Source organism: Ursus americanus, chromosome 32, assembly GCF_024610735.1.
Source record: "Ursus americanus isolate L20-20 chromosome 32, mUrsAme1.1.p, whole genome shotgun sequence".
Lineage (NCBI taxonomy): Eukaryota > Metazoa > Chordata > Mammalia > Carnivora > Ursidae > Ursus > Ursus americanus.
Genome location: NC_142158.1, coordinates 12,454,445 through 12,481,773, shown reverse-complemented (window position 1 = coordinate 12,481,773; position 27,329 = coordinate 12,454,445). Strand labels below are relative to the sequence as shown.

The 27,329-nt window shown below is 38.2% G+C and overlaps 1 protein-coding gene across 2 annotated transcripts; it reads left to right on the top strand.

The window, feature by feature from the left end:
- The first annotated feature begins 4,236 nt into the window (after positions 1–4,236).
- Positions 4,237–26,769, top strand: EEF1E1 (eukaryotic translation elongation factor 1 epsilon 1). 2 transcript variants are annotated; one of them, XM_087857975.1, is made up of 5 exons: positions 4,237–4,387; positions 8,878–9,078; positions 14,347–14,442; positions 23,426–25,214; positions 25,660–26,769. In XM_087857975.1, exons 1-4 carry the CDS (start codon positions 4,301–4,303, stop codon positions 23,564–23,566), a joined length of 525 nt encoding a protein of 174 aa, XP_087714101.1. In that variant the 5' UTR covers positions 4,237–4,300; the 3' UTR covers positions 23,567–25,214; positions 25,660–26,769. The 2 variants fall into 2 exon arrangements, with proteins under 2 accessions (XP_087714101.1, XP_045667592.1); XM_045811636.2 differs by lacking the exon at positions 23,426–25,214.
- Positions 26,770–27,329: the final 560 nt, after the last annotated feature.

Sequence of the window (27,329 nt, the reverse complement as noted above, 5' to 3'; positions counted from 1 at the left end):
TTAGCATTATAAAGTGCCCTTTGTGCTGTTCTGGGTGTGCTCTTATAAACAACATAATGTGAATTTTGCTTTGTTAGCAAATTCTAAAATCCTTTTTGGGGCACCTGGGTGACTCGGTCAGTTACACGTCTGTCTTTGGCTCAGGTTATGATCTCAGGATCCTGGGATAGAGCCCTGTGTCAGGGGTCAGATGCCTCAGCAGGGAATCTGCTTCTTCCTTTCCCTCTGTCTCCCCTCCTTGCTCATGCACACATTCTCTCCTCTAATAAATAAATGAAATCTTAAAAAAAGTAATTTTCTTTTATAGATGAATTAAACCTACATATTTATTAATATAATCCATACACTTGGCCTCAGTTCTGTCATATGGGTACAGGCAGACATACAGTCATCCACATACATGGTCTGGTTTATTTGCTTGCATTCTCTCTTTCTTTTGGTGTTTAGGAAAGTTTATGTTTTTGCTCTAAGGTTACCTTTAGAATAATACCTTTAAATAATAACCAAATCCTCCCTTTGGAATACTGCCTATCGCTTACCTATTATAAACAATATTGGAATTTGCTAGAAATCTTTTCTTTCTCCTTCCCTCCTGCTCCTTCAGCACCTAATGTGAAATAACAGCTTTTTTCTTCTAATCAACACCAAGAGGGCAATCAGCAAGCTAGTTTCATTTCCATATGTTCTTCATCTTATTTCCCCACTTTTGATAGTTATACAAATAGTTCTAGTTTTTGATAATTATACATTTTTACAGTTGTATTGTTCCTACAATGCAGAGCAGATAAGCACTGTATAATGACCACCTCCGTTAATTTGATCATTTAGTCAGGGTACTAGAGATAAAGATATAATCAATTCCCCTTGAATATGGAAGTCAAAATTCAATTTCCAGGATTAATTTACAGCCTGGACACAAGCAAGTGACTAAGTTCTGCCAATCAGAACTGCTGCTTCTGGGGGAAAAGCCGGTAGCCCAGGCATCCAGCTTCCACAGGTAATGATGAAAGATAAGTTTCCCAATGATTTGAAGGTCACGTTCCTGAGGCAGAAGTGGCATTGGCACTGGTAGCAGTAGTAGCTGCAGTAACATCTAATTTCTGGTGTTTGTACTTTGTAGCCATGACATAAGTGGTAGAAGTTTGCTAACAGGCCAATTTTCCAACTTGGTTTTGGAACCCTAGGTTTGAGATTATTTCTCTAGCCTCCAGCCTAACATTATTGTGAACTTCCTAAAATCCTTTCCTGTATTCCCTGCCTCTTCTTAAATTAATCAGAGTAGATACTGTTGTTTGCATCCAAATGTCCTGACTCGAATCATACCTGGAGGGTCACACATCTCCTATTATTGTTGTAGAGATTAAATGATATAAATTATGCTAACACACTGAACACACACAATAGTGCTCAGCAAGGATTAGTTTCCCTCTGGGTTCCCCGAGGAAGCAAATAAGGAGGGTACACAGGCAGCCATGCTAGATCATGTTGAAGTTTCTGAAACAGATCTGCATTTATTAAAGATATATTCGAGCACTGGATACGGAATGTCCAAACCTCAAATGCTTCTTGGAATCTTCTTAGTCTATTAAACTCAAAAGCAAAGGTAACAAGCTTTACATGCATGACTGACTATATAAGTCATGGGGCCCACTGCAAAATCGAAATGCTGGGTCCTTTAAAAAAAAGAAAAAACTATACTGGGGGGCGCCTGGGTGGCTCAGTTGGTTAAGTATCTGACTCCTGATTTCTGCTCAGGTCATGATCTCAGGGTCATGAGATCAAATCCTGCATGGAGCTCTGGGCTCATCATGGAGCCTGCTTGGGATTCCCTCTCTCCCTCTCCCTCTGCTCCCACCCCCTGCTTACACAGGCATGCGCACGTGCATGCATGCATGCTCTTTCTCTTAAAAAAAAAAAAAGGGGGTGCTATTCACGGGGGATTTTTATCGTATAAAATAACACTCCTCCGCTGGGAGCCTGCTTCTTCCTCTCCCACTCCCCCTGCCTGTGTTCCCTCTCTCGCTGGCTGTCTCTCTCTGTCAAATAAATAAATAAAATCTTTAAAAAATAAATAAATAAAATAAAACAAGCAAGTCATGGTATTTATATATCACAATTGGCCACAACAAAAGGCTTTCCAGCCAACTATACAAGATTACTTCAGTGGTGCAGTTACATTTCAAAATTACAATTACAAAATTACATTAGTTGTACAAAAACACATATTCACTTTAAAGCAAAAGTACACAAAAATGCATGTTAACTTTAAGGCAAAAAATGAAATATGTGTGCTCATCTTAAACACTGGAAGATATAATGTCAACACCAAAAGGAACCAGATAGAATCCAAGCCCAGTGGGGTTATATTTAGGAAAACTGAGTCTTAAGGGCTAATTGCCTGCCTACAGTGACACAACCAGTTAGTGCTGAATAGAATATAGAAACTCTGTTTCCTGGACTCCAGTTTAAATTTGTCTCTCTCTTTTTTTTTAAGATTTTATTTTGTTTATTTGACACAGAGAGAGAGACAGAGAGGGAACACAAGCAAGAGGAGTGGGAGAGGGAGAAGCAGGCGTCCCACTGAGCAGGGAGTCCAATGCGGGGCTCGATCAGATCCCAGGACCCTGCCTGGGATCATGACCTGAGTGGAAGGCAGACGCTTAACGACTGAGCCACCCGGGCGCCCCATAAATTTGCCTCTTTTATGTGGCACCACTTCCCTTCCCTTTCACTTCAGAAGCACTGCAGTGGCTAACCAATTTTCTCCCCCCTCATTTGTGAACATCCACAACAAAAGTAGGAATACCAGAAAATAAAAAGAAATTCAGTATTAAAAAACTTCAGGGCTTGAAGGGAAGAAGCTTCTATCTACATTAAGACAAATTTTCTTTTTAATTACAAAATCTATCTGCAATAATTTAAACTGCATAAGTTAGAAGGTGATATTCTATCCATTTATCCAATCTTACTCCCCCAAACTATCACTTCTATCATTTAGGGGAACGTCCATCCAGTTATTTTTTTTATCCTGGAACTCAAATCACAGTTCAGGTCAAGTCTTATTTTAAATATACCATCCACTGGAATTACAGAACTATGGAATTTTTAAAAATGTTTTATTATAAGCAGAAATTGAACCTAAACACTGAAAATAGATAGGTGAGTTTTCTCAGAGAACTGGCCTTTTTGAAGGCCAATGAAATAGTGATTCAAGTCTCTGTATATGGAAAATAGAATATCAATGTGCAACAATCCACTTACACTGGAATTTCCTTTGTATTTTGTTTATGTTGATTTGGCCAAATTTCCTTTTCCTTACATTTAATTCTGCTGCCAGTGTTAACTCATTATTTGGGAGTAAGGAAGGGACAGTATTTCCCTATGAAACTTCCATATTTCTGAATTAGTGGTCAACTACCTTGTAGTACTTCTTTTCCATTTCTCTAAGACTAATACACATTTTGTTTATTTACTTTTTAATGTGGAAAGCATTTTTTCCAGAAATCTTCTAGAAGTAGTCCAGGCTTCAACACACACTACCCATTTTCTACTTTAAAGATGTAAGCATGTAACAGCTCAGAGGGAAAATGTTACGTGCATTGCTTATTTAAATGACAAAAACTACATAATTTACATCACTACTTTATCTTTGTGGTATTGCAAATAAAGATCATTAAAACTATTAATGGCCGATTTTCGTGGGGCACAGGAATTGCTTGATGGTATCTAACCTACCCAGTGCTCTATAAATAATTTTTAAATTTTAATGCTACTGCTACTATTTAGCTGTAGATTGAATGTAGAAAAATTTGTTTTTCCAATACGATAAAAAATCCCCATGAATAACACCCTGTTAGAAACTCCTAATAGATTGTGAATTCTTTGCTATTCAATTTGTTCAAATTCACAGATTCCCAAGCCAAGCTAAGGTAAATCTCAATTCCAATTATGCATAAAGTCTCTTAGCATGTCAAATCAGCTAACCAGTTAATTCTGCCAGCCAGGACAACAGCCTGCTGTCTATAAGTTGGCAGACATCAAAGCCCGTTATGGCAATACGCCCTCAGGAGCTCCAAGAACTCACAGAGCCGTTTGCCACCACCTCTCCACCAGTGTCACACCCATCTTTCCGCCTCTCCCCTTACCTTGACCCCGCCTCCTGAGCGCAGGCTCGTTTTCCACGCCCCCTTGCGTTCAGCCAATAGCTGGGGACGTTTGTGGGCGTGGGCCTTCCCTCCCAGCCAATGCAGAAGATCCTTGCTGTCCTGGTCCTTCCCCTGCCAGGATCTCCTGCCGGAAGATGGCGGCGACTGCCGAGTTGACTCTGTTGGAGAAATCCCTGGGGTTGAGTAAAGGGAACAAATACAGTGCTCAGGGCGAGCGCCAGGTGAGAAATGGGGTGGCGTGGATGGGAAGAGGTGGACAGGAGCGGGCCCTGCTGAGCCCAGGTAAGACGGACTGGTCGGCAGTGGCGGAGGTTGCGGCTCTTCTCCGCACGTGTCTGCGCCGCAGGGCGGGCTGGCTGGCGTCTGTCGGTCTCCTCCTGCGGCCCTGGCTCCTGGAGGATGGACGGGAATCTGCCCGGTTCCGGCTTGGCCTGAAATTTTTCTCCTGGGAAATTGTCATCCTGTTTTGGGAAAGCGAGGAGGGCCTTCAGATAGCCCTTAGACCAATCTGGAGGCCCCGTATTTGCGTTCAGTGACAGCACTTACGGTAACACAACCTTTCATTCAGTGTCATGCAGCTATTCCAGAGAGCTAACGGGGTGCCAAGTAGCACTGTGCAGGGACTGGGGAATGCAGCGGTGGTTGAGAAGACGGACACACTCCTTCCTCCTCAGGAAGCTTTAACCTCGGTGGACAAATATTGCTGCTATTTTAATTACAATAAGTGAAAAGTGCTACTTTGAAGCCGAGATGGCTGAGAGAGCACATTAAGTGGTCTTGGTCCAATCTGGAATTCAAGGAAAGTTTTTCTGATTGTTCAAGTTCAGAGACGTGCAGACAATGAAGGGGAAGATTAATACAGTATGAAATTGGTAAGGTATAAGGACTCAGATTTATCAGGGCGATGAAGAACATGTGTGTTTCATTCATAAACATCCTTTGACGTGGATGGAATGCATTAGGAAAGGAGAATGATTGTAGGAGACTGCTTTGAATAGATAAAATATTTTGCCCCCTTGAGATTTTTTTCCATGTGACGTTTATTTTTTGTTCTTTCTTTTTCTGTTCTTCATTTGGTTTATGTTAAAACTAGTCCTAGTGTAGTTTTTACACATAAGTTCAACTGAAGCTTAGAAAGGTCTTCGGGCTTGCCTAAGATGAGCCCACTGATTGGAGCCAAAGCCTCCTGCTTTTGCTTTTTCCTCTGGCCTCATGCTGATTCCTTCCCTTCACCCACTGCTCCCTGGTTTGGTTTCTGTTTTTTAGAGAACATTGCCAAGACACAAGTCTTGCCTTCAGGAAGCTTACGTAGTATGAGAAACAGTCGCTGGCAATTAATTTAAGGCAAGACAATATATCCTAAATGGAGGAGATATTGAGGAATGTGGAGGAGAAAGTTAATTTTGACTGTGCAAATGGATTTGTAAACTTCACAGAAAAGCTGGTGTTAAAACGTATAAGATCAAAATTATGAAAGATTGGGGGAAGTTTGGGGCAAGAAGTAGGCCAATATGAAAAGTGCTGCAATGCAAAGTAAGCCCAAAATTATAGTTTGAGGGCAGTTGTGACGGCTTTGGAGTTCAGAGTGTGGTTTCTTATTTTAATTAAAACTTTCTTTCTTTTTTTTTTTTGGTCTTAGCAGAGGGCAGCTATTGAAAGTTTCTATTTATATGTTTGGGGAAAGAGATGGGAATATATGAAAAGATTCGGTCTTTTTTTTGGTGGGGCAGGGAGACAACTGACAGCAGTAAGCCAGCAGTGATGTGAAAATGTTGGTGTTCGGGAGCGAATGGTCAAGAAAGAATTCTTGAAGCATCTTTGGTGCAAAAGGGGTGGTTTTATTAAAGCACAGGGACAGGACCCATAGGCAGAAAGAGCTGCACCGGGGGTTGTGAGGAGTGACTGATTATACACGTTCAAGTTGGGAGAGGGTTAAGGATAGCATAAGTCTCTAAGGAATTTGGAAGCAAGGTTTCCAGGACCTTGAAGGGCTAGCTATTGTTAGGAAAAGATCATTTATTACTGTATAATAAAGCCTGAGTCATGAGACCCTTCGGGTGTATTATCAGGGAGCCAAATGCTTGGAGGATGAGTGCTAACATATATCTTGGGGGGGGGAGGTAGAGATAAAGGCAGTTTCTAAAGGGATTTTTGTACGTTAAAGAAGATTTATAGATCCTGGGGGTCGGGCTGCTGTTAAGCTAAGGTTGCCTTTTGCCTTTAGCAAAGTATTAACATCGATGGAGGCAGTTGAGTTCCTAGAGGAATGTCACTCTACCTGTCTCGAGGACTTGTCATTGGGCTGTAAGTTGTAAGAAAATTTAATTTTTTTCTTTTGCCTTTGTTCTCCACATCAAGCAATAAGATATTCTCTGCAGCATTACCAATTATACAGAGTCACCCATCTGTGTACCTCCTCCCCATCTGTGGTTTTGGTATCTGCGGTTTCAGTTACTCATGTTTAGCCGCGTCCAGAAACAGATGATCCTCCCTCTGACATAGTGTCAGAAGGTCAGGAGTAGCCTAGCACTATGTCACAACGCCTGCATCGTTCACCTCACTTCATCTGATTATATAGGCATTTCGAAATCTTGCATCATCGCAAGAAGGGTGAGTACAGTAGAATAGGATGTTTGGAAAGAAACCGACACATGCACATAACTTTTATTACAGTATATTGGTATAATTTTTCTACTTTATTATTAGTTATTGCTGTTAATCTCATACTACTGTGCCTAATTTATTTCTTCAACTTTGTCATAGGTATTTATGTATAGGAAAAGCATAGCATATATAGGGTTTGGTACTATCCATGGTTTCAGACATCCACTGGGGGTATTGGAACATAGTCCCCACAGATAAGGGGAGATTATGTAATTGAAAACAATCCAGGGTCACCTGACTGGTTCAGTCAGTAGGGGATGCGACTCTTGATCTCTTGGGGTCATGAGTTAAAGCCCCATGTTGGGTGTAGAGATTATTTAAGGAAATTTTTAAAAAATTGAAAACAATGCAGAGATCCAGCTTTCAGAGAATGGTTCGTTAAATTATGGTACATCAGCATATTATAATATTACTTATTAGCCGTCAACGGTGATTACTTAGAAAACCATGGCATCCTAAGATGAATGTGGAAAAAGTATGTGTCCCATAATTGCAACTACATAAGATTTGTGTGCTTTAGGCTGTCTGAAGGGAAGAGAAAGGACTGTCAAGTCAGTCTTGCTTTATCCAAACCCTGATTTTGCCATGACAAAGCAGGTGACCTTGGTTCTTTGTAAGATGATGATGAAATTACTCACCAACTTAGAAGGTGCAGTGAGAAGGTAACTGGGAAGTTTTTGAGTTAGCAATGTAGCATTGTAGGTAATTTATTTTTACAAATCTCTTTAGAATTAAATGCCATTTCCCCCCACATGCTCATTGATTGCAAGTTTTTTCTGTTTTTATTTTGTTTTGTTTTTTATGTATAATACACCTTCAGAAAAGCGAATAAACCTCAGTGAGTTACCACAAAGTGAACACAGGTAGGTAAGCACACAAGGAACCAACTAACAAGGAATAAAACAATAGAATCAGCACCGCCAGAGGGTTCCTTATTGTTTTCTTTCAGTGCATTTTTTTAAAGGATATTATTGGTGATCTTAGAGGTATGAAGGCAAAAGTGAAAATTTCAAGGAGCTAAGTAGTGAAGGGGAAGTAGATGAGAAGTGGAAAACCGGAGAGTACCTTTTGTTACTTCCTTTGACTTGTGAGGTAACCTTTGAATCTGTACCTGTAAAACGTTAGTCTCTCTGTATACTTCAGAGAGTCCTGTTGACCTAGATGTGAGCATGAAAGTGTCCTGCAAAGTGTAAATCACTTTACAGGTACAAGATACTATTTAGTGACTGCAAAAAGTAGCCCTCTTTCCAAGAAAATACTCTTTTTTGTTTGTTTGGGTAGTTTAGACTGTATATTGTTATTTGTAATTGGTCAGTCTCCCCATCATGTGATACCTTCCATTTTCTTTTAAATTTCTCATAGTGCTTTGCTTGGTTGTGCATCAAGAACATTTAATTAATTCTCAATTTCTTACAGCCTGAACCTTTGTATTGCTGTTTTAATAATGGAAACAGAAACAGGATTATTTTTCAAATGATTACCTGAAGCCCGGAGTATTGTCAGTGGCTCCAATTGTATTTTGGAATGTTTTTTAAATATGAAATATTGGCCAACATGACTTCACTCTAAATGATTCGAAAATTGTATTAGATCACATATCACTAAAACCAGCCCGGATCCCATTTGGTGGTTCTAACTACATCAACATTAAGTCAGTGTTACTGTAACCATATCCTTTTATTATTACAGAAGTCAGCTTTATTTAAGTATGTTCGTCCTGCTAAAATAGGGTATTGGTAAACTTAAAACTAATGCACTATTAGTAGGATTTCCATTTTTTCCTCTTGGGTATGCACAGTTATGAATTATGTAGAAACATGGACTTCGGCAGTGTTACTACCGGTTTCACTTCAAGCATGTGTTCTCAAATGGTAAATAACATCTTTACTATTTTCCTGGTTTTCATTTGAATATAGTTTAGTATCTTAGAGTAGAATCCTAGGGTGTTTGAAAAAACAGTGAGAGATTTAGTGATTCCTTGGAACTTAAGGTCATGTTGGTATTTGTTTTTAAAATTTATCAGAAAAACTTTTTTTTTCTTTTTAAGATTCCAGTTCTTCAAACAAACAATGGTCCAAGTCTGACGGGACTAACTACTATAGCAGCTCATCTTGTCAAGCAGGCCAACAAAGAGTATTTGCTTGGGAGCACTGCAGAAGAAAAAGCAATCGTTCAGCAGTGGTTGGAATACAGGGTAACTCGAATAGATGGGCACTCCAATAAAGACGACATCCGCACTCTGTTGAAGGTATTGTGACTTCTCTTTAGAAGCTAAAGACGCATCAGCTATTAGTAGCAGGAAGCTCTCTCCCCTGAGGTTCACTAGCCGAAGCCATTGGCCTTCTTGTTTCCTTCTGCCTCTGGGTAATTTGTACCTGTTATTACCTGTGCTGGGAACAGACTCTGCCCACCCTTCCCCTTTACATCTTAGCTCAGATGCCCCTTCCCCAGAAATGTTCTTGACCACTTCTCTCTAACACATTTAGGTCTTTGTTCTATATGCTTTTTCTTCCTAACACTCATCAGAGTCAACAATTATTTGTATGGTTTTTTTTTTTAATGTAATATTTTAATACTTAGCTTCTCCACTTAGCAGTAAAGTACTTTCTTGAAAGCAAGAAGGGAATCAGAATCTTTGGGAATTACTGAAAAAAATGGTTACATTGATCTGAAAAAACCCACATTTTTTTCCTTGAGACTTACTGCTTTAAGATTTGTATTTTCTTTCCAAAGAAGCAAAATCAAAATAAAAGAAGAATCTGTCAGTACAAGGAATATGCTGAATATGGCTCCAGAGTCACCAGCAGTGAAAAACATTCCAAATGATATTTTTTATTAATTATTTACATAAAAATAAAGCAGATCAAAAAATTTTTTGTAGAAGCTTAGAATTTGAAGGAACCTTAGAGATCATGTAGGCAACCACATATCACCGCAAGAATACCTTCTGTTTTCTAATTTTATTCCCATTATCATATAAATTGGTAGTATAAGTTGTGCAAGAAGGTTTCAGAACTGAAAGCTTTTCGTTGATCACTCTGGGAGAGATGGTTTAAACTATATTTTTGATAGATATCATCAAGAGAACTGGTAAAAAGTAAATTTCAGTCCTTGTTCCTTTATAGGTTTATTCTGATCAACTGTTCATGCTTAATATCCATACTGACCGCTCCCACTGGCCTCTGTCATGCACAGCACCCTTTCCAGAGGGAAGCAAGCATGTCTTTCCTTTAAGTGAATGGGATTTCAGGCAAATAAAATATAAATATAACTATGTCTTATAATTTTCCAGAAGAAAATTATAGTAATGAAATACTTCATTCTGAAAGATATGAACAGGATTTCACTGAATTGGGTTTATAAGTTCAAAGTTATATTTAGAGATTGGGTATTAAGAACATGAAAGTAATTCCACCAAAACGTTGTATCTGGGATATGTAAATATTATTTGAAATTCCAATCAAGAGAATCTGACTGGAGATACTACCATTTTTGAAGTGTACAGGGAACAGGTGATTTAGTTGTCATCCTTGCTCTGCCAGTTTCCTTACCTGTACCTGCACTGATGTGCCTGATGCAGTTCTAAGGGCCAGTGGTACAGTGACCCAGTAGACACAGCCCCTGCCTGTACAAAGCGCAGACCAGTGGGGGAGACAGATGTATGTATAATGGACTACAATGTGATTTTTGGCCATATGAGCATAGATGAGAAAGGGTTGTTTTCTGTTTCGCTTTGCTTTTTACTGTTTTTATCTTCAAGGCAGTAAGTAATTATTATATAAATTTAGGAAATACAAGAAAGGGAAAAAATTTCAAGCATTAGTAGTCCCACCAAGAGAGAAGCACTAATAACACTTAGGTTTGGTCATCAAATATTTATTGAACTCCCTTCGTGTTCTATCCATGCTTTTCCTTTCTGTATAGACATGTGTGTTTTATTTTAAAAGTGGGCAGCTATTGGCCATTGTAACTTGCATTTTTTTTGTTCACTGGCTGTGTCTTGAACATCTGTCACGTCCACAAAATACTCATTTATACTGTCTTCTCGATAACCTGCTAGTATTGCCTCATATAGGTGTACCAGGATTTAAATCATTTTTAAAAATTTCCTTGTATGCAATTTTTGCCCATTTTTAATACTGGACTATTTTCTTACTCTCTTAAGTTCCATTTCAGGCTAAAACCACTATTCTAAGTTTAAATGACTCGTAATTAAGTTAATATACGATTTCAAAATTGCAAGCATTACAAAACATTTGTTGAATCTAGATAGAGAATATATAGCTGTTTATTATACTGCTTTTTCAATGTTAATAGAAAGTTTAATACTAATTAGAAAAAAAAACCTCAGGTAGAACTCTGTGGGGGAAATATTTGATAAACTTTGGCAGTGGCATGGGAAAGACTTGTTTAAAACAAAGGAAATGAACACTGAATATTAGTTCTGTGAATATTCTGAATATGTGAAATTCTGTGATATGGCAGGGAAATTTGTGTTATATCGCTAATCAGAAAAATGTTGATTATAAGGACATTTTAAAGATGACAACCTGGACAGTCTATAACAAAAACTTACACATGGATTCTGTTTTAAGAATATATACACTGTACAAAGCAGTGTTAAATTATTATTTCAGACCTTTTTTAAAAATACTTCTTAAAATTAAATTGAAGTTATATTTATTTTATTCTTAAATTTTATCCGAGTTTTTTCATTTGAAGACACTTGGAGAGAAACTATCTCCATTCACAGATCACTCTAGAATTTAAGTGGTAGCTCATATACCAGCTGTTTCACCCTCTGTACTCAAATTTTATTTTGATTCTTCTGCATTTGTCTCATTTTTGTCCATAGTCCTTTAGGCCCTCATCTGTATCACCCCTAGCAGTTCCATGTTTATATAGCATTTTGAAAATTACTGTCTCTAGGTGAAGACATGGGCATACTCAAAGAGATTAAATTCAATTCAGCAAATATTTACTACATACGGAACTACCATGTGCCAGGCGTTTGGGATGTGATTTGAGAAAACAAAATGTTCTCTACAGTTTAAGGAATTTTTCTGGAATAAATGCTGTTGACCACTGAGCAGTGTTAGTGTTCTGTAACTAGTCCTTAGAGGAGCCTGTGAGACTATATGATAATAATCTATGTAACTGATGTATGAACTTTTGTCTGTGAATCTTTTGTCTCATTTGATTTGAATGTAATGTAAGGAATGCAGCATGAATTCCTGTGCTGTTAAATTACATGTTAATTTTGAGAGGAACCTAAAGTATTCATATGATCTTGTTTTTTAATCTACATTTTTTTTCTTTTCTCAGGGAGGTAATTGATTCATTCCTGCTGTTCTGTCAGACTTTTACTTTTAGGATTTCTTAAGATTTTTATTTCATTTTTTAACATGTACTTTAATAATTTTTTTCCTTCAAAAGTGCTTATTCGCCATTGAGGGAACTCAGTGCTTACTAGTATTTTGTTGTTATTGTTGTTAAAGATTTAAATGAATTCTTTTGTGTATATATTTTAACTAACATTGCATTTTGAAAATCGGTGATTGTGGTCTGGAGAGCAAATGGCAAAGAACTTTCTGTAGGTTGAAATGGTGATTAAAACTGGAGTCTTTTAGGGGTGGCTCTGTCAGTTAAGTGCTAGACTCTTGGTTTGGCTCAGGTCATGATCTCATCAGTTGTGAGATGGAGCCCTGTGTTGGGCTGCATGTTCAGCATGGCATCTCCTTGAAGATTCTCTCCCTCTGCCCCTCCCCCCACAACCGTGCCTGCATTCTCCCTCTCTCTCTCTAAAATAAATTAATAAATCTTTTTTAAAAAACTGTGGAGTCTTGCAGGTATTAGAAAAACTAGATCTCCAATTGTAGAAGAATGAAGTTGAAGTTGGAATGTTACCTTACATGATATGTAGAAATTAACTCAAAATTGATTGAAGTCCTGAATGTGAGACCTAAAACTATAAAACTCTTAGAAGAAAACCTAGGGAAAAAAATACAATGTTATTTGATTTGGCAGTGATTTCTTGAATATGACACCAAAAGCACAGGCAACAAAAGTAAAAATGGATAAATTGGACTACATCAAAATTTTAAACTTCTGTGCATCACCAGACACAATCAACAGAGTGAAAAGGCAACCCATGGAATGGGAGAAAATACTTGCAAATTATGTAATTAATAGAGTTTATATTCAAAATATATAAAGAACTCCTATAACTCAGCAAAAAAAAAAAACAAAAAAACTAAGAACCCAGTTAAAAATGTAAAATGGTGCAGTTGCTATTAAAAACAATATGCTGATTCCTCAAAAGATCAAAATAGAATTACCATATATCCAGTAATTCCACTTATGGATATATGCCCAAAATAATTCACAGTGGGCTTTAAAGAGATGTATGTACACCCACATCCATAGCAATATTACTGATGATAGCCGAGAGAGGCCCATTGGTGGAGACTAGATAAAATGTGGTATATATAAATAATGGAATATTATTTAGCCCCAAAAGGGAAGAAAATTCTGACTCATGCTAACAATATGGCTAAACCTTGAGGGTGTTTTGCTAAGTATAAGCTAGTCACAAAAAGACGAATGCTGTATGGTTTCATTTACGTGTGGTATCTCAAGTAGTCAGTTCATAGCAATGGAAAGAATGGTGGTTGCCAGGGTCTGGGGTGAGGGGGAAATGGGGAGTTGTTTAATAGGATAGAGTTTCAGTTTTGCAAGGTGAAAAAATTCTGAAGACTGGTTACACAACAGTGTGAATACTCCTGATATTTACTGAATTATACGCTTAAAAGTGGCTAAGATGGAAATATGATTGTATTACAATTAAAAATTTTTAAATCTGTATATATAAAAATATAGCAAACCAATAAATTATAATCCTCTTAAGAGAAATTGTTGAAGAGCTTTTTATATTGTAATGGAAAAAGTATATCTAACATGAACATAATTTAAAAAATGATCTCTGCCCTCCCCCCCCAAAATTGGTATCTTTGAAATGGTCATAGATGGCATTTTGAATAGCATTTTTTACTGTTTTCTTATTTCTTTAAAATAAAATAAGACTAATAAGGTTTATCCTATTTTTAAAAATGAGGTGATTGGTATATGATCTGTTCCTTTGAATGAATCTGAATCTATTAATGTCAGATTAAATTTATCAAATTAAAAGTCAGTATTTTGTTTTCTAATAGTCTTCTAAATGTTTGAAGTCCAATGATATGGTAGTTAACTTTATTATTACTGTTTTTTTTTCAGATTTTATTTATTTGATAGAGCGCGCACACGAGTGCACGAGTGGGGGGAGGGACAGAGGAAGAGGGAGAATCTCAAGCAGACTCTGCACTGAGTATGGAGCCTGATATGGGGCTCAGTCTCGCAACCCTGAGATCATTACCTGAGCCGAAATCAAGAGTTGGATGCTTAACTGGCTGAGCCACCCAGAGGCCCCAATTATTACTGTTTTTAAATTAAAATTTTATTATTATTTATTTTTTAGGATCTTAATTCCTATCTTGAAGATAAAGTCTACCTTACAGGATATAACTTTACCTTAGCAGATATCCTATTGTACTACGGACTTCATCGCTTTATAGTGAGTATTTGAATAGTTGTTAGCTTTTTTCTCTGTAACATTCAGAATGATTTTTTTATTTATTTTGAATTTAAATCAAATTTGCATTTTCCCCTTCTCAAATAAAAATTATTTTTATAAAAGGTACCTTATGCACATATTCCTTCCACATTTCCATCAAATATAGTAGCTTCCTGTCCCTTGACCTGTTTGCTGCCTGTTGTTGTTTCTGCTCTTATTCGCACCTGCTTCTCTTGCCACCCTTTGAGCTTGATCGTTGTCATCGCCTGGCCCCCATCATCACCATCCCACTGTCCTTTTAACATCTTAATTGCAGTACCCCATATTCTGTGCATCCTCTAACCCTTAGCTCTTAATCTCTATTCACTAATCCTATCACTATCTGAAGCAACTGGTTTCCTTCCATTTTCCAAACCTACATTCTTTTTCTCCATCCAACCTAGATCCCCTTTTGTGTAACTTCCAATACTCTTATTAGTATCTGCAGCTTCTTTACTCCACTGTCCATTGACCACCCTTTGCCTGTAAATCCCCACCTCTTGGTCAGTGCTAATAAATGCCTTCAATCCTATGTCTAGGCTGAACTCTGTTGGAGAAATCCCAGAGCTGCAGATTGGTACCACTATAAATTTGTATTATCCAGTTTCAACCAGGCTCTCCTACAGATCAGCTCTTTCATTCCTCCCAGACATACTTCCAGACCTTTAGCACTCTCCTTAACCCCATTTTTTCCCTCCCCCTTTATCTTCAGTCATTATCACAGAGCCGTCCTCTCTCTTTCAGCTAGAAATTGGAGACGTTCATTTGAATGGCTTCATCTTCTAACCCACTCCATGCTCATTCTCATCTGCCTTGTCTCCTTTCTCTACTCTCTTACTTGAACTACCCTCCTGCCCCGTTTCTGGATCTTGTCCCAAATTTTATATCCTTTCTTTCCCATTTGTGCAACTTCTCCCTTTATCTGGCCAGATTCTCTCTTTTTTTTTTTTAATTTATTTATATATTTGAGAGAGAAGTATGAGTTGGGGGAGGGGCAGAGGCAGAGAGAGCATCCTCAAGCAGACTCCCCACCGAGTGTGGAGCCCAACTCGGGGCTTGATCCTAAGACCCTGAGATCAAGACCTGAGGTGAAATCAAGAGTTGAACACCCAACTGACCGAGCCACCCGTACGCCCTGATTAGTCTCTTTAAATTGTATCCCATCTTAAATTTATTTACAAACAATTATATGGCACTCACTGTGTTCTTCATGCTTCATAAATGTTAACTCATTTAATCCTTATAATAGCTCTGTAAGGTACGCACTATTATTATCATCCCATTTTACAGATGAAGTAAGAGAGGCACAGAGAGGTCAGATATCTTCTTTGAGATCACTCAGTTAGTGGCAAAGACAGCTCTGGAAACCAGGCAGTTGGCTCCAGAGTTTATGCTTCCTTAAGTCTATCTGCACCTAAAACATCTTCCCAACACCCAGCTTCTCCCCTGTGGAAAAAAATAACCCATACATTTTTCTGTATTCTGCACCTCATGCATCCAATTAATCAGGTTCTTCTGTTTCCACCACCTGGATGCCTCTCTCACGTGTCTTCCTGTGATCCTGGGTGACATTGCCCTAGTTCCAGAATTCATTATCTTCTGTCAGGGCTATTGAAATGGCCTCCTGCCACCAGTCTCATCTCATGCAGTCCATCTTCATTGCCACGGGAACAATTTTTCTCATGAATGTGTCTGTCTTTCTCAAAATAAGTAGCTCCTCGCTGCCTGGGATGGGAGCCGCTTCTTCATGTCGACCCTGCCTGCCTCCCCTGCCAGCTTCATTGCCCTTGTTCTCCACACACACCTCTCTCTCAGCCATAGCATACTCCCTGGTCTCTCACCCTGTGCACCCTCTGCTCAAGGGCCTCACACTGCTCTTCTCTTCGGCTCCCTGGGCCCAGCCCTTATCTTCCTCTTCACATTTTACCAAGTGTCACTCAACCGCAGCACTTATTTCCTCGTGAAGCCCTCACAGGCTCCTGAAGCATCCTGAAGTGCCCTTTCCTCTGTTTCTGTCCGTGCCTCACAGACTCCCTCAGCTCTGGTTTTCACTTTCTACTGTAATTCTTCTTGGAAAATTTCTCTCTTAAATCGTAAACTGCTTAAGCCAGAAACTGCAGCAACTCATATGTGTAACACTATGGTCTGACGTAATTCCTCCCACATGCATATAGTCTGCACTCCCCTCCCTAAACATTGAATAACGTAATTAACAGATTCCTCTAGATTTTTCAGTTTTATGTATATTTTCCCCTTGTACCTCATAACTCAAAAGGAGATGGGGCTAGTGGCATTATCTTCCTATTATAGAGAAGGAAACTAGGGCTTGGAACATCGTGTGCTTTGTGCAAAGACACAGCCTGGGTTTTGGAGGGGCCAAGACTAACTTCGTCTTCTGCCACAAGTGTCACAGTGTATGGGGACGCCCTTCATACACCATCAAATACCATAACGTATGATAATTTTTCTTCATCGCCCCTCAAGCTCTAATTCCTCAGTGGCTTTACTCGATTTATTAAGCATTGTTTCTCTCAAATCCCTAAGGGATTGTGCTCAGTTCTATAACATTATCACTGTAACCATCTAGTATGGTCCTTCAGCCACTCAGTCTCTATTACTACAACTATACATACTGAGTCCATCATATGTGTCCATAATACTATCCTTGAGAGACATAAAAGAAATATAAAACCCTATTTTCAAGCAACTGTTGATCTCTTCAAAGAGATAAGACTCTTTCACCTGAAAAAAATTGAATAAGGCAAAGTGCTAATTTCTGGTGAGACTATTATGGAAAAATTAAAGAGGCAAATAGAATAAAGTAAAATATAGAATCATGAAATTGTTAGCAAAGTAAATGCAGGATTTGGATGCCTTTGGCTATTTAAGGGAATTTATGTTGTTTTCTAGAAAGCTTATGAGAAGTTTGAATGTAAATCTTGCATATGAATAGGATGACCATCTGATTTCTCATCCAAAACAATACTTTTGACAGTGAAAGGAGGGTTATTAATAATTATTGATACAAGAGGAATAAAGTAGGACACTCCGAACAGATAAGACTCAGTTTTAAGCAAAATAAGGGGACTGAGGAGGATCGTGTCCTGTTTCTCTCTGTACCCCTCCAGGCTCTTAGCACAGTGCATCATACAGCTAGATGCTTATTGACATCAGCAATAGTTAGCAATCTCTTCCTCTTTGTATTTCCTGTTTTAGGTTGTATAGCTTTATAGTGCGGTCTTTAGTTTTATGCTTCAATATGATTAACTCTAAAACCTTATTTGAATGTGAAGAGAGTTTAAGTAGAGCTGAAATAATTTGATCACAGCAGCCTCCTTTTATTCCATTCTAGATTCAAAATATTTTAGTAACTTTTTGAACGTAGAATGGTGACATGGCACAATTTACCTCATTTCAAAATACAAAAGCCTCTAGCTAAAGAGAGTTTGCTGGTATGGTATCTACTGATCTTTATTCCGGTGACAAATCTACAGTCTTTGAATTAGGAGGGTGTCCATAACCTGACTTGAGGGCGAATCCACTATTAAGAACATGGCTACTTTCTAGAAGAGCATAAGAATGACTTATGTCTAACAACAACAGCACCCTTGTAGACATTTTAAAACATTTAAATGTGGCATTACTAAATTTTAAAGCTTAAAATTAGGAGAAATGTCATCTCTAATCCTGTGTGTGATGCTGTCAGCAGGCTAGTGAAGGCCTGGCTTCTTATGGCATCGAGCTCTCATGAAGAAGGACAGCATTTCTCCCATGTAATAAAGTGTAACTCTTGCAAACCAAGTGTGTATTTACGTTTTTCTCTCTTCTGGCTTATGCAGGTCATGCAGTAGGGAAAGGAAATACTCAGGAGGAGGGAGCTTGTCTGGAATTTCTTGGCCAGCAGAGTGAACAAGGTCATAATTCTATAAATTGAAATAGTCATAGCACGAACTGCAAAGTTATTTAATTATGAATCCAGGTGCCCTGGCCTGTGTTTGATTTTCAGGCAGGTTCGAAGTGTGTTGTTCAATGCAGCATGTTAAAACTTGGGTTACATTAACAATATTTAATGGTATGTGCCCATTTATATTTCCTGTTTTGGAATGTATGTCCTCTTTACATGTAGTGACTAGGATATTATGATGAAGGATACCACGCTTATCTTTTTCAAAACAAAAGTGAGTAGAATGATATGTAAATCATTCAGCTCACCATCCTTTTGGGTGTATGAAATGAGTCCATAACCAAAGCATCTCTCCCACCCTGGTCCGTGTGCAGGCAAAGTACATCAGAGAAATAAACACCTTCTCAAGGAACTCCTCGCAGACTCAAACCTCTACTGTGGTAGAATTGCGCGGTGGTGTTAAATGACATCCCTCTTGAGTTAGGCGTAAATCTATCCAGATGAGAAAAAGGTGATTATTCAGTATTAAATTCAGGCAGAGTCGACGTGAAGCTCAGATTGGCTACCTGCCCATGTTCATCAGTTTCTTGTGCTTTGTTTGCTTTGGCAATATATTTATTTTTGCCCTCATGCATTCTTTCATTTATTTGTTCCCATTATTAAATACTTAATATGTAATCAGCACAGTGTACAAAACAGCAGTCAGGGAACCTTCAAGTCATCAGATAATCCCACAGTATTTTGTTTCATTGTGAGCCCAATTTTAGTTGTGGCTAAGTTACTCTAATTATAAGATCTGGTCTGTCTTAATTCCCTTTGAGGAATATTACGTTGTTCTTCCTTTGTGAAACTGCCAGTTAGCGTGGCTGTTTATTATCATACCAGTGACTCACTGCTTTCTTAAAGTGATTTCACTTGTAGATAGCAGTCCCTCTGAACAGACTGTTACTCAAGATTATTGAAATCCTTTGTAGCGTTCTGTGCTGCTTGACTATGAGATTGTTATCAACTAAAATACATTTGTTTTGAAGTTAGGAACACCAGTGGAGGTATGTCATTCTTTTAGAAAGAAAGGAAAAGTACAAGAAACAGCTGCAGTGCAGTCCAGGAGCACCAGCCGTAAAGAATGTCCCGAAGGTAGCAAACCAGCCTCTCACCCCGATCTGGAATGGGTCACTTCAAGTGGTGCTCACATGTCTCCATGGGAAATTAGTGACTAATATTATCTCTTTGGCTTTGAAGGTTCAGACTAGGTATAGAGAGCCAATATAAATAAAAAGGGATGATTAGGTAAAGCCAAGCATCATCGCTGTAGACACAGTGGCATGTGGGCCAGTAAGAAACAGGAAGTGGTGACTGGAAAGTCACATTGTGTTTCCTGTTGTAAGAAAGGAAAAGAAACTAGCCGACTAGAGAGGGATGCTGGAAGATCAACGATGTACATGAAAGGGCCCAGGGGATCCCATCTAAAAAGTTCTAAAAAATTGTAAGGTTTTTAAAAATGTCTGCCAAAAATGTAGCAGAGATAGCACATTGAGATCAGTCATAATTTTCTCAGATTCATGGGACAAGCTCCAAAGTGTAAACTAAAAGGAGGGTAAGTGGTAACCTGAACCTTTTGGAAAAGTTCTTGTGTAGTTCTGGCAAAATTTTCTGATGGAAAATGAACTGATTTACATTCTCTGAAGTGGATCATCTAGTTAAAAATTATTGGAATAAATAGGAAATGTTAGAAGAAGCTTTGGAAGCTCTTGGAATAAAAATTATTTTGTACCCGGGGTTCCTGGTTGGCTCAGTCAGTTAAGTGTCCAACTCTTGCTTTTGGCTCAGGTCATGATCTCAGGGTCCTGGGAGTGAGCTCTGTATTGGGCTCCGTGCTCAGTGGGGAGTCTGCTGGAGAGTCTCTCTCTTTCCCTCTCTCCCCACTCACTTGCGCTCTCTCCAAAATAAATAAACCTTAAAAAAAAAATTATTTTGTACCCCCCCAAAACAAACAAACAAACAAATAAATTCCTTTGTGCCGTGGGTCTACTCATAATCATTACAATAGAGACTCAGATGTGAAATTTTTATGTTGGAGAATATCGATTTTGCTGTATGTTGTATCTTGTTCTTGCCTAGGCTGAGCAGCAGCATTAACAAGCCTTCTGCAGTAGCAAATACTGCTCTGAAATGTGAATAGTAAACAGACACTGCCCTTTGTGTTTCAGTCTGAGTGAACAACTTGCGCGTAGATCAAACAAGCATCAGTACTGTATTGTTTGGAAATGCTTTCTTCTCAGTGTATTTTAATTCATTCAGAAAAATAACATCTCACAAAGTGGCTGAGTGGAGACTTTTAAATGGAAGAGTTTTGAAAAGAATAAATTGTAGAAAGTTGTCAGATTTGAATCCTGTATTTGGGCAAGTGACATGAAATCAAGTTGGAGTAAAATTTGTTGTTTGCTTTAACTATCAGGAAAGAGGTTTGGTGAAGTTGATTTGAATGTATGTATGTATGTACATATATATATGTATATGTATGTATGAATGAAGAAAACTCACCCCCCATTTCCTGTTAGATTTGTAGCTGTGTTTACTAGTGATTGAGCTTTTTAAAAATCTTATGTCTTCTTTTGAAGTCAGTGGTGAAGTTCACATATGGAAAAGATTTAGAAAAAAAATGAAGTGTCAGCTCTTCTACAAAATGTGTTTACCTTTTGAAATATAAACTGATACTCAGTTTATTCTGTGTGGTTGTTTATTTGCCTCTGTGTACAGACCAGATAGGAATAAGATAATTCCCCACATGTGAAGCCTTGAATTCTCTTTTTAATAAAAAGTACCTTTTTTATTAAAAAAGACATTCTTGGCCAATTTTCTTGACTAATATGTTAATTTTCTATCTCCATGCCATAGATTAGCGATATTGTAGGTGAAATAGTTATAGTAACATATTCCTGATAACTAGATGCAGACTTACACCTCCTTAAACAAGACGAGTATATTTTTATAATTTGTGTAGCAGCTTATAAGTAAGGACCTAAACCTGAAACTTACATTTTTTTTTAATGTAGCAGAAATAAGAGACTCTCACTGCTAATTAAGTAAACTGAGCCAACAGAGTTGGACATCTGAGGCCTCCAAAGACAATGTTGAAAGATCAGATACTGATACAATAGTATCCTCATATCTAAGGTAAAAAGGAAAGCAGGATGAGTTGTATCAATTTTTCTTTTTAAATTGCCTTATAGTAAATATGAAAACGAAATGAGTTCAGTGAAACATTTATTGAGAAAATACTACGTGTACCTTTTAATTTTATTAATACTGTTTTGTATTCTGCAATACATTTTGCAAACTGGAGTGATTTTGACCTTCAGTGTTGTTGACTCAGTAACATGGCAGAGTATTTGCCTGTACACATGAGTATATGCTAAATTCTGAACAGCCACAGGACATCTGTCTCACTAGACGTGCCTTCCGACAAGCAGACTGCTAATGGGTTTGAACTACAGGAGGGGTTTTTTTTCCCTTGCGTAAATATTCCAGTCAGTTTTACAGAGATTTGTAGTATCTGTTGAATAAATGTTGCTTTAACAACAGGAAAAGGAGCTGGCTATAAACATAGGTCATAGCTGTTAGTTACTGCTGCGCTGGCTCTCTCTTTACCTGACAACTCTTCATGATTCCAGTCCAAGATTTGTCTCAGAGAAAAGTCTCTGAGTCACCTACTCTGAAATTGGAGCCCAGTGAAATGATGGGCACCAACTGTTTTTATTGCGTCTTTCTCTAACCAAATCTCTGGACATTCTTGTAGCTTGACAGGAAATTGTGTGACCTACTACGTCCACTGGAGATAGAGTTCAGCTTTGTAGCAAACCGAATTGAGAAGGTCTGTTGTTCATCTGAGGCATATGCCACTGGAAATAGCCTTCCTTCTTGTATTAGGCACTTGCCCAAAGTTTAATAGAAAGGAAGTAATATATATATGGAAGGGAAGTGTGTGTGTGTGTGTGTGTGTGTGTGTATTCGAGTTCGAAGTGTGTGTGTGTGTGTGTGTGTGTGTGTGTATTTATATTCAAGTTTACATGATATTCCCTTGTTAAGCATATTAGATCCTAATAAACCTTGCTTTTAGATTTGCTAAAGACTATTGTAGAAAGAATCAACTTCTTAGCCTTTTGGAAGCTATTCTCTTCCTTCGCCTATCTTCCTTTCCAAAAAGTAAAAAACAAGCTCTTTCTGTTAGGAGTTAGATGGTCAGAGCCAGGGTCCCCAACCAGAAAATACGGAGTCAGAACAGCTAAGATAAAACAGCACTAACATCCTGTTTTGCATCTTGGACAGGACTGCACTGACATTCTGCTTTGCGGCCTTTGCAGAAATGACTTCTGCAAAACGTCCTAAAATAAGACAACCACAAAAGCATTTGTCAATATCACAGGCAAGAGGCAGTTAAGACCTCAGCCCCTAGATCTCAGCAAAAAAAAGGACCATGAGCACGTGGACATTAACCTAATAGACAGATACGTGACCAAAGCCCCGATTGGCATGACTCAGCACACCTTGATTTCTTAAGAAAGTTCTGCAAAAGAGCTCATAAAAACCCCTAAACATAGAAACTCTGAGGGCAATGCACTTGGGCCCCCGCTTCCTCTCCAGGGACTTTATACTCTTGCTCAATGAACTTTGCTTTGCTGCCCACCATTCTTCGTCCGGTCCACCTCTTCATTCTTCGAAGTGGCGTGACCAATGACAGGGGCCCTAAGGGGACAGAAGTCCTGTAACATTTGGATCTCTGGATGCTGGGTTAATGTAATTTTTGCATTTGTTGAAAATTGGAGACTTCCCTAAAAAGCATATCTGGTGTTAAACTGAACATAAAAGCATGAAACAAATGGCTCTTTTAAGTGGCTGAAACTTTTTACTCCTATCTAAATGTATCGGCTTTTGAGAACTGGAGTTTTTCTCCCCGAGTTTTTTATCTTCTACACAACTGATATTGATAACTGTTCTTATGTAATGTCTGTGTTGTGTGTGTTTTTAATCTCTATTTAGGTTGACCTGACAGTTCAAGAAAAGGAGAAATATCTTAATGTGTCTCGCTGGTTTTGTCACATTCAGCATTATCCAGGGATCAGGCAACATCTGTCCGTTGTTGTCTTCATCAAGAACAGACTATATACTAATTCCCACTAGAAGCTAACCATGACATACAGAAGCGTGATCACAAATATTTTAAATGGAATTGTATTCTGGACCAGAGAACTAACGTAAATGGATACTCAGTCATTCTTTATTTGCTAAAGTTGGAATAAAGTTATGTCTGAATGTTTTATTTGTTCTTTAGTTGGAATTTTGCAACTTTTATGTAAAAATTCAACTGTCAAAACTTGAGATGAAGTAATGAAATTTATTTTGGTAAAACTTGCAAGTCAGTGGCTTAATCTTAAAGAAAAAATAATCCTTTCAGTGTCTGACATATTTAGCTATTTATCGACCTCCCTCTCATAGTTTACAATTCATTTTCCCCTTTTGGATATTTACAGTAATTTGTTTAATAAGCACTATAATTAATTGTGCCAAGGGTACAGAAAGGGAAGACAGATGGATTCTTTTTCAAATATTTATGTGAGCCAGTAAATGTGGTTGACAAAAATCTTTTTTGTTTGTTTCTTTCTTTCCTGTAGTCAGTATTCATTGAGGTGAAACTAACTACTGAACTGCCCTGGAGGGAGCTGGAATAAGATACATTCCGTGGAGTTAATGGTTCTTTTGTTGTTGGGTTTATTGGAATATGCAAGTGACTAAAAACAAGATGGCAGTTCCTGCTATCCCACTAACTTTAGACTTGATAACTACTAGATTTTTCTAAACTGAAAGCCAACTCAAGGCTGCTGCTGAAGCACTGTAAAAAACAGAGAAGTGTTATTAACAAATCTATACCTTTTATAACTTGCTGGCTGAGCAAATAATCCATTATTGCGAGCTAAAGAACTTATATTTCCAAATAATAAGAAAAATAGAGCCTTTGAGGGGCTTCTGGGTGGTTCAGTGTTCAGCATCTGCTTTCAGCTCAGGTCATGGTCCTGGGGTCCTGGGATGGAGCCCTGTGTCCAGCTCCCTGCTCAGTGGGGGGTCTGCTTCTCTCTCTCTCTCCCTTTGCCCCTCCCCCCAGCTCATGCTTGCTGGCTCCCTTGCTCCCTCTCTCTTTCTCGCACACTCTCTCTCTCAAATAAATAAATTTTTTTAAAAAAATAGAGCCTTTGAGCACTTTACTCTTTCATACTACCATTTTGATGCTGATGCTGAATCTAAGTATATACTTCAAAGGTCAAATGAAAACAGAGATTTGGGAAGTATACAGCCCTTTGATTCTGCTTTTATCCCTTACTAGCTGTATGACCTTGAGCAAATCAGTTAACCGTATTTCCTTAATCTATAAAAATAAAGATAACTCTAAGTTATGAGGATTAAATGAGATAATATATATGGAAAGAAGACAGACGGTCCACAATTGGTACTAGGCATCCAGCTTCCATCTTTCTGCTTCTCCGTACTGAACGAGTGGTTTCCTTTCTCAAGTTCAATTTAAAAGCCAAATCGTCCCCAGACATCAGGTGCAGTGATCAAGACCCAGAGGAGGAGGAAGAGAGGAAGGGCAAAAAGACTTCTCCCAACTGAGTCAACCAAAGGGCCTTTCCTGGAAGCCCTATTCAGCAATATCTTTACATCTCTGGCCATCGGAGCTGGGAGGAAGGCCAGAAACATAGTCCTGCCCACACATTGTCATCCAGAATAAAATCGGTGCTCTGTCAATGATGAAGAAGGAAAAACGGGATACTAGGTAGGCAGCTAGGTATCTCTGTCATAAGAAGTAGTCTTTAAATGGGAAAATACATTCTGAATGCCAAATTATTTGTAAAAAATTTTTATTAGTAAATTGTTGACACCATGGATCATCAATTTGCAAAGAATTAGAGTACAGTAAATATTTTTCACTGTCCACAATTTCCATGATTCAGAAGCTATTTTAGAATTCTGCAATACTCATGAGCTACCAGGAAGATCGATTGTGCTTTTTATAACAATAATAGCTATAATTATTGTTATTTAGTATAGTAATAATAGTATAGTAAATAGTATAATAAATTTACTGTAGTATATAGTAAATAAATTTACTATATAAAATATAGTAAATAATATAATTATTTAGTATGTATCAGGCAGCATTCTAAGGACTGTGAGTGAATTCACTCCTTTAATTATTACCCTTTTTTTTTTTTTTGCAGTTTATGAAACTGAGGCACAGATGGGTTAAAGAATTCGTGCAAGATCACACAATCATTATCAAGGAGATGGGATTCAGACAAAAGTTTGACTCAAACTTACTTAACCTGTAAGCTACCCGTGTGCCAGTAAGGTTCTGCTTAAGTCACTTTGAGAAATTAGTTTTTACCAACCTTAGGAAAAAAGCTGCTCTAAGCATTGGATAAAACAAATGAGTGCGTAACTTCAAGAATAAATGAGATACTTACACCCTCTGAGTATGCTAAGACCCACTGACTTGTACAATTTAAATGGCTAAACTGTGATATGAGAATTACAGCTAGGTAAAGCTTTTTTTTTTTTTTTTAAGAACTGGAATCCTAAATCAGCTTTACCATATATTATACCTTGAAGAAGTCAGTGCACATGAAATCCCTCTTGTGAAATAGAGATAAAAATTTCTGATCTTATTTAATTTGCAATGAGAACGTGTAAAAATTACCCAGTACAATGCCTAGCACACAGAAAGTGATCAGTACAGACAAACTGCCGTGGAAGATCGTAAAATCATGACCTATAATTTTATAAACTCAAATCCTTAAACTAATAGTGAAGTCTTTCCCCTTCTGCTGTCCCGAGGCCCTGTGCAGTGTGAGCCCATCTGAGATAAGACAGTTGGGCAGAGCATCTTATGATTTTGGTAAAACACGAATTTGTCTTATGACTTAAAAATCTCTGGTCCTCACATCTTTCAAGCTGTTCAAAAAAGGGACCATACTATTCTTTGTTTTGTTTTCTAAAAGAACAGTGAGACGACTGTAAAAGAAAGCGGCACGATGTTTGTGCATGCTCTTTCTTCCGAAAAGTGAATATGTCTTTATAACCGTTTTCTTTCTGTGATTCTCAGTAGCCTGCATCACTGATATTCAATAATCCCTCAAATATTTATTTAGTACCTACTATGTATCAGACGCTGCTTGTCCCTGAGGATGACAATGACATTATTGCTCCCTTTACAATCCCGTGGTCTGTGACCACGTTTCTGAAACAGCACTGTGAAGTTTCTTTGGGAGGCTGCTGTCACTCAACATTGCTTGAAAGTAAATAAAAACAAGCAGATGCCATTTACTGTATATCAGCTGTGTTGCAGGCTCCATACCAAACACTACACATTCAAATTATCTCACTTTAATGGAGGAGTTAGGATGGGTGCATAGACCAACCCACATGCTAACCAACACCTCAGGCCATGGCCGGAGTGAATGGGAAGTGTACAATTTCAGAATCGGAGGACATAATCTCTCACCATGTTATACACAGGGGTTGATTTGACTGCCCTGAGTACATTCGTGGCCCTGTCTCACTTCATATGCAACTTTCAAGAACAGATAACAAATTTCTAGTAGCGAAGGAACATTCTTCAGTCCAGAATCCATGAATTTGTCATTCGTTAAAATGAACACTGGTTTTAAAACAAATAGAAAACAAATAGGGCTGGAGGCAATATCAAAAGGTCGTTTGCCTTTAGGCACGGTTATACCCAAAGCATCCAAGATGTCATGAAGTAGTTTCTGAAGTTGTGTGGTTGTAAATCTCAGGTAGCTGCCGTCGCAATATGGTAGAAAAAGTAGCATAGCTTCCCGAGTGACATAATCACCCATCCATGACCTGGCTTTCTGGTTAAAACTCCACT